The 8,058-nt window shown below is 42.7% G+C and overlaps 1 protein-coding gene across 1 annotated transcript in view; it reads right to left on the bottom strand.

Annotated features, from left to right (window-relative positions):
* Window positions 1-1,595: 1,595 nt before the first annotated feature.
* gxylt2 (glucoside xylosyltransferase 2) overlaps window positions 1,596-8,058 on the bottom strand; it is a 39,494-nt gene continuing 33,031 nt past the window's right edge. Inside the window, exons 6-7 of the mRNA XM_048606431.1 lie at window positions 5,367-5,539; window positions 1,596-3,155 (exon numbers count right to left, since the gene is read on the bottom strand). Of these exons, the coding sequence (XP_048462388.1) occupies window positions 2,991-3,155; window positions 5,367-5,539 (338 nt within the window). The 3' untranslated portion in view covers window positions 1,596-2,990. The remainder of the gene's footprint in view (window positions 3,156-5,366; window positions 5,540-8,058) is intronic.

Below are 8,058 nucleotides of genomic sequence, written 5' to 3'. Positions count from 1 at the left end.
GTATACCATGAAATTTTTTTCAAAAATAATGTTCAAGTTAAAGACTCCATAGCTGCTGGGCTGTCACCATGGAGAGAAAATCTCTCAACTGGACAGTCAGCAACTGCAGTTGTGGCCCGAGAGACATGGTGGGGGTGGGACGTGGACCCTAGTGTGGTATTGTGTTTCAGGTCTTCTGCCAAAAGACCACCTGGTTGTGTTTTCATCTCAGTAGAGTGGAGAGGCTGCAGGCCAAATGGAAACTTTAGGTTGGCTTCTACTGACTAAATTTAACAAGCTTATAAATTAACCTTATTCACTGTTGCTGTTTGCAGTCGAGCAGGCATGACCCTGACTCCCACCTAGCTCCTCCCAGGTGAAAAGTGGCCCAGTGCAAGCAACATGGCCCGCCACTTACCAGAGCCAACTTTCATGCCTTCAGCCTGTGGTCCCGTGTCCAAGATCCAATAATCCAAAATTGCTTTAAGGTCAACAATTCTTAGAACTCCCTTCTGCAAACTTTTGCATTAGCTTTAAAAATGTCCTGTGACAAATAGACTCCTCGCATAAGATTGACGATACCCCAGATCAGCTAAACACTTTTAGCAGATTCCAGTCAATGTATTGCCTTCTATCAAGTGCATAGATTGCATTTGTAGGTTCTGAATAATTTACACAAGTACATAGACCTAAAGAGCAAGAGTAGGCCATTTGGACCTCCAACTCTACTTTCCTGTCCTCTGTTCATAGTCCTCAACTCCCTCGTCTATCAAAAATCTGTTGAATGAAGCCTTGAATGAATTCAATGAAGCAGTCTCCGTTGTTTTCTGGGAAAGAGAATTCCATATACAACTGATCCTTTGAGGACTCCTATTCTCAAACTGTGTCCCCTGGGTCACGATTCTCATACAAGAGGAAATATCATCTCAGTATCCACCCTATTGAATCCTCTCAGGATCTTAAATGTTTCGCTAAGTTCAGCTCGAACAACTCCAAGTTCCAGTGGATACAGGTCCAACTTGTAACTTAGGGTGCAAAGCCACTAATAGGTATAATTTCTTAAATAATAAAAAAAGAAAACCGAAAACTGTACAGGTTTAAATATCCCAATTAAACCAGGAAATAGGTTTGCATCTTCAAATGTAATTTTCAGCCATTTAAAATCAATAGTTATGTGGAGCAGACGGGAAGACAGCACTGTAGCCCAAGAGTTGCCATGATCATATTAAGTGGTGGAGCAAGCTCGAAGGGTCTTAGGTTTTACTCCTGTTGTTATTTCTGTCCTTATTTTAACTCACAGGTAATGACTGATACGGATTTAAAATGCGAGTTTGTGATAGATCCACTTTTAGCCGTGTGAATCGAATTTTATCAAGTTAGCACACTCAAGTACATCAAAGAGGTTTTAAAATAAGTTTTTTTTTGTAAAATTGCATTTTTAATAAGTCAATTGTTGTTTCAAGGCAGATTTGTTTTGGTGATATGCAAACAAGCTTGACCAGAAAAGCAAGACAAAAGAAAAAACTACAACATGAACACAATTGAATTGTTGTTTAGACTAAAAAAAAATACACAAAAGCTTATTGCACAAAAATAATGCAAATGAGTACAGTAGATAACCGTAATATTTTATTACTGAAATGTCACTTTATATTAAAAACAGACATTGACAAATATTAGAGATTATATATGTCACATTACAAAAGAAAACTTGGACTTCAAATGCAAATCTTTAGTTGATGGCTGGAGGATTCGTTCTTTTTGAACTGTATTTCTATGAGAATTAAGTTTAAGATATAGATGATCCTGCTGTCCCCATTTAGTATGCTCAGAGAACATAAACTGCTGATGGATGATCAAACGTAGTATCACAACAGCAAAATCACTGCTAAATTATAACTCCACATCAGATTATAGATAGTGGTCAGTTCTGGAGAACAGAAGAAAATCTATTTCTGTAAATTTCCAGTTTCATCTCGATATTTTGGTTCTACAAAATCCTCCCCTTTCCCAACCTTTGCAATTTTCTACCTCTTTTCAAAGTGCTGAAGTATGATTCATGGTATCTCTCCGATGTGACCATTTCTCCGTAAATGACAGTAGGCTGTTCCTACCTAAAGGCTATCGTCAGTCCAGCTCCAAACCTATACTCCGACCATCGAGTTCCAGTCTGACTCATGAGACCCCTGTTTGCTTCCTTCTCAAAAATGATACAAGGATACTGAGCCCCAAAATGGTACTTCAGCTGACATCAATTAAACCAGCACAGACCAGGAATTGAACCCGCAACCTTCTGGTCTGTAATCACTTAGTTTTATTTCAGGTTGCACCTTTACCCATATCATGGTCAAGGACAGGTTAAAGAATATTCAGTCGTGCAGTTAAGTACTTCACAGCGTCTGACTCAAGGAATGTTTTTGCAATGCCAAGTGCACTGGTATTACTTAAAAGAAAATTAAATTTCAGCACACTGAGTACGAGAACAGATTTTATATATTCATCGTTGATTCATATGAAAAGGAGAAAAATACCACAAACCAATTATTTCCCCACAGTTTGCACCACTCACTCTACTTTTTTAACCTCAGGATCCTCCTGAGGATAAAGGCAATTTGCAACAGTGGCTTAATATCATGTTGATACTATCATCAACAGAGAGGTTCACCAGTTCAGGTCATCACTGCAAGTGGCAGCCTGCTCTTAACAATGCACTTGGCTAGATTCATTATAATCTGCCTGACTTCACAATTAGCCAATTGTACAGTTCATTCAAGGGTCTAAGACGAGCCAAATGACATCTTAAGACTAATGAGAGGAAAGCTCTTCTGCAAGATGAAGAAGTGCATCAAAATTCAAAAAATTATAACTATGAGGCTTTTGCAGTATAAAACTTGCACAATAATAGAACAGAAACAAAAAACGTATGCAAAATAAAACTAGAAAAATTAAATCTGAGTGTTCTCTTTGAATTACAGTGCAGCACACAAAAAATTATCTTCCACTTTCTGTTGTTATCCGACATGGATGACACGTAGCTCATACACTTTCCTCATGGCTTGTTCAATCTGCTTCAGGAACACTTGTGGAAGCCTCCCACATAAAGTGTGTACAGTTTTCAAGAAGTTGTTTTGGAGTGGGAAATACAACGACTGAAACAAATTATCTTCAAAGGGAAACTGAAAGACATAAACAAGTCATGATCAACACCTCTGCTTTAACATAAATTTCAATTGCTCCAGAACACCACTGCACATTTACGAATGGATTTGGTCACTGTTATCCTACTGGTAAAAATCAACAATTGACTTCCATCATCTGAATTTTAAGACCCAACACCCCGAGGAGCTCGAACAGTTCATACACTTCACTAACACCTTCCACCCCAACCTTAAATTTACCTGGACCATCTCTAACACCTCTCTCCCCTTCCTGGACCTCTGTCTCCATATCGGGCAACCACCTCGAAACCGATATTCATTTCAAGCCCACCGACTCCCACAGCTACCTAGAATACTCCTCCTCCCACCCACCTTCCTGCAAAAATGCTATCCCCTATTCCCAATTCCTTCGCCTCCGCCGCATCTGCTCCCAGGATGAGGCATTCCACTCCCGTACATCTCAGTTGTCCTCGTTTTTCAAGGACCGTAACTTCCCCTCCTCAGTGGTCGAGAACGCCCTCAACCGTGTCTCCCACATCTCCCGCACCTCATCCCTCACACCCCGTCCACGCAATAAAAACCAAAAAAGAATCCCCCTCGTCCTCACGTACCACCCCACCAACCTCCGGATCCAACGCATCATCCTCCGACACTTCCGCCATCTGCAATCCGACCCCACCACCAAAGACATCTTTCCCTCCCCACCCTTATCTGCTTTCCGGAGGGACAACTCTCTCCGTGACTCCCTTGTCCGCTCCACACTCCCCTCCAGCTCCACCACACCCGGCACTTTTCCCTGCAACCGCAGGAAGTGCTACACCTGCCCCCATACCTCCTCCCTCACCCCCATCCCAGGCCCCAAGAAGACTGTCCACATCAAGCAGATGTTCACCTGCACATCTGCCAATGTGGTATACTGCATCCGCTGTACCCGGTGTGGCTTCCTGTACACTGGGGAAACCAAGCGGAGGCTCGGGGACCGCTTTGCAGAACACCTATGCTCGGTTCGCAATAAACAACTGCACCTCCCAGTCGCGAACCATTTCAACTCCCCCTCCCATTCCTCAGACGACATGTCCATCCTGGGCCTCCTGCAGTGCCACAACGATGCCACCCGAAGGTTGCAGGAACAGCAACTCATATTCCGCTTGGGAACCCTGCAGCCCAATGGTATCAATGTGGATTTCACAAGTTTCAAAATCTCCCCTCCCCCTACCGCATCCCAAAACCAGTCCAGCTCGTCCCCGCCTCCCTAACCTGTTCTTCCTCCCACCTATCCCCTCCTCCCACCTCAAGCCGCACCTCCATCTCCTACCGACCAACCTCATCCCGCCCCCTTGACCTGTCCGTCCTCCCTGGACTGACCTATCCCCTTCCTAACTCCCTACCTACACTCACCTTTACTGGCTCCATCCCTGCCTCTTCGACCTGTTTGTTTCCTCTCCACCTATCCTCTCCTCTGTCCATCTTCTATCCGCCTCCCATTCTCTCCTTATTTATTTCAGAACGCCCTTCCCCTCCCCCTTTTCTGATGAAGGGTCTAGGCCCGAAACGTCAGCCTCTCTGCTCCTATGATGCTGCTTGGCCTGCTGTGTTCATCCAGCCCTGCACCTTGTTGTCTCGGATTCTCCAGCATCTGCAGTTCCTACTATCTCTTAATCCAAATGCTCTTGGTTTGGGAGGATTATAAAAAGGATTGACCTTGGTCCCTGGTGCTGTTGCTCTACAGTGACAAAGAATGATAGTAATGTCCCTGATAGTTGGAGGGTCTGGAAATATCTGGGCATTATTTGGGGCAGGGCAGGATAGTGTGTCAGCAGAGTATAGGCAGTTTAGTTTAACACAGTTACTCAAGAGCTGGAGTAGGTTTTTAAGCTTTTAACATTTCCTGGCTAACTATTACATTGATATGAAGGGGCTTCTTCAGTGAGTTCCAGATGCAGAGAATTCCCTCTAAACAAGCTATGTCTCGGATCCTGCAAGGTCCTCACACACAATTCCAGTCATTACTGCTCCAGTGGCTCGCTGGCCAATGGAATACCTGGCTATTATGCCTCTTTCACAGAAACGACCAGACCAGTTGAATGCAAGCAGCATTTTCTGTTTTTAAATCAGAAAGGGGCATTTCATCACAGTCTGACAATGTGAAAATTCCATCCATAGTACTCCTGATTAAAAGTGCAGCTCTTCAGAAAGCAGACACATTAATTTTGTGTTTGAGATACTTACATCACGTATAGCCTCATACATTACTTTGAAGGCAGGCTGTTTATCGTCGTGGTAAACTCCACGGTTCCCATGGAGAATGGAAACTCCCTGGTCCTCTGCTCCCCGACAGTTGCTGCCATACATACAATGATCTGGTCTATAATTCCACTGACAAGGGAACACATATAGATATTCTACAGAATCAAAAGAAACATTGTTTTAATATCTTACACAACTAAATTACCATAGACTGCAGTGTTTATGTTGAGCCAGTGTATAATACAGTGGTATACCCTCGGTACCCCCCCCCCCCCCCCCCCCCCCCAAAAAAAAATCACAATTTTGCATTTACTCAGGAGTTTATGTTGATCTCCCACCCCTCCAACCACAAATGTAACACTCAGATCACTAGTTAGTCTCAATTCTCACCATTAAGGGGCAGTTTACTTACTGGTACCTGATAATTGGAGTTGAGGGGTCAAGCAGGCAATAGGGACTGTGGTGTGAAGTTGTGTGGGAGTTTAGAATATGCTCACACACAGTAGAACCCATGTAAAAATCAACAAACTTGGCAACCCCTCACACCCACTGTTACACCTATAGTATAAATGCATCCCTGTATTCAAAGATTGACTTCTATGTCATCATCTCCACTATTTATCCCTGTTAAATGTCTTTTCTTATTAAATTGCTTAATTCTGTGAAATTTAATTTCTGAAAATATTTGGGGTTTATCTAAAAAAAAAGGCCTTTTACATTCCACATGCTCTTAAAGACAAAGATTTTAACATTTGCTTTTGCAGGTTTCTCCAATGATACACTGTGCAAATCTAGTATGCAAAGTACAAACCTACGCAAACCAGGAAGTATGCAGGTTCAGTTTAAAACTTATATTGAGCAGTGTGATCTCGACCATGTTTATATAGGGAAACTAGAATTAATCTAAATGCTCTTGGTTTGGGAGGATTATAAAAAGGATTGACCTTGGTCCCTGGTGCTGTTGCTCTACAGTGAGAAAGAATGATAGTGATGTCCCTGATAGTTGGAGCGAAAGCTAACACTCAGCATCTAGGGCCAGGACTTTGTCAAATCAACAGGGGCCTCCCCCACCAGTTGGAGAGTTGGCAGGATACCCCCGTCATTTCCACTGCAGTTTGCCTGATGAAACCAAGTGCCTTCAGATATTTAACTAGCCACTGTCAGGCCAGCCATGTGACTGACATCCCTGGCAGAACAAGCCCTGCTTACCAAGAGTGAGCCACCAATCCAAGGCTGGCAGCTCATCTTTCCTGCCAGTACCAATATAGCAGCAGTGACAGCTGGTGCAAAGCCTTCACTGAGGCCAAGGATCATCAGGGCTGAATGAAGGTGGGATAGAAATGTGGGAGAGAACTGAAAGTGGATCAGAAGCAAAGGCAGGGGCGGACTTTCAGCGGCTACCTCCCACAAAGGATCCCTGGCCTGAGAGACCACTGGCAAAGCCAACTGGTTTTGTTGGATGACCTTCTGAGTGTGCAGAAACCCCATGCGCCCTCTAACTGATCCCTGAGCCATCAATAAAAATGCAGGGGTCTCAGGGATAATGGATGTCCATTTGTTCATTAACAAGCTTAGTGGACATCCCAACAGCAGTGACCAAGAATCACTGACTTGAATAAGGGACGTTCTCCTGATATTGCAGAGTGATGCAGGGCCTCCCCATGATTAAGTGGACGGAGCTACCATGCCTTCCATCACGATGGGCTGCATAAAATCTGTCCTTTGTTTTACACAGGGTATAAAATCACCTCTGTACCAGAGCACTGCTCTTGCATCAGAGAGAGACGTCTGGTAGTGGTTTAACCTGAGGGTCACCATGGCTCAGACAAGGGGCCAGATTGAGATGGCAGGATCTACATAGTAATCTCAGTCAGTCTGGGAACAAAACCCATGCTGCTGGCATTACTTTGCTTCACTAACTGAATCGTTCACAGAGAATTTGGTGCCAATAATCTGTCAGCACAAAAACAGACATGACTCACTGCTTTCACAAGAAGGGAAGAAAATGTTTTGCACAGGAATAGTTTATCAACTCTCCAGACTCAAATTTCAAATAATTTGTGAATTAATGCTTTATATTTGTTATAATATTCAGGATAGCATGTCAACCTTTCTTTGTTTATCTGAGCATTTGTGAAATGGTCTGTAAATGGTTAATGCTTATAATACATTTAGAGTGAAAGATTTCACCAAAAAAATCTTGAGAATGTCCTCTGTCAAATAATTTAGCCTGATTTGTTACCAGGTGTCATGCATATTTGCATTATCTTTGCTCAACTGTAGAATGTGTGTATAAAAAGACTACTGTTATTTTGCTTCATAATTACTCGAGACAGTATCAAGATTATCACTGATTACCTGTCAGGCATTACTCATGCTTTGTTTCCACGCTCCAAGAATGTTTTAATTAGAAATTCAATTTCACTACCTACCTGTCAATCTTTGGTATCTGACACAGTTAATATGCGAGGATAATAGTATTTTGTATCAGCAATAAACGTGTACTCAAATCACAACAACTGTAAATTTATGTCACTCGCTCTAATTCCTCTTTTCTACTTTGAAAATGTTTAAAGCTATGTTTTTCTATGACTGGTGGGCCCAGGAGGTTGTGCATTGTCATCCCTGGAAATGTGATTTGAATGCAATAAGTTTCTTTCAATTTTTTTTGTTG

This window comes from Rhincodon typus, chromosome 16, assembly GCF_021869965.1.
Source record: "Rhincodon typus isolate 14 chromosome 16, sRhiTyp1.1, whole genome shotgun sequence".
In the NCBI taxonomy this organism is placed as follows: Eukaryota; Metazoa; Chordata; class Chondrichthyes; order Orectolobiformes; family Rhincodontidae; genus Rhincodon; species Rhincodon typus.
The sequence above is the reverse complement of the archived record's forward strand: the minus strand, read 5'-3'. Positions and strand labels throughout refer to the sequence as shown.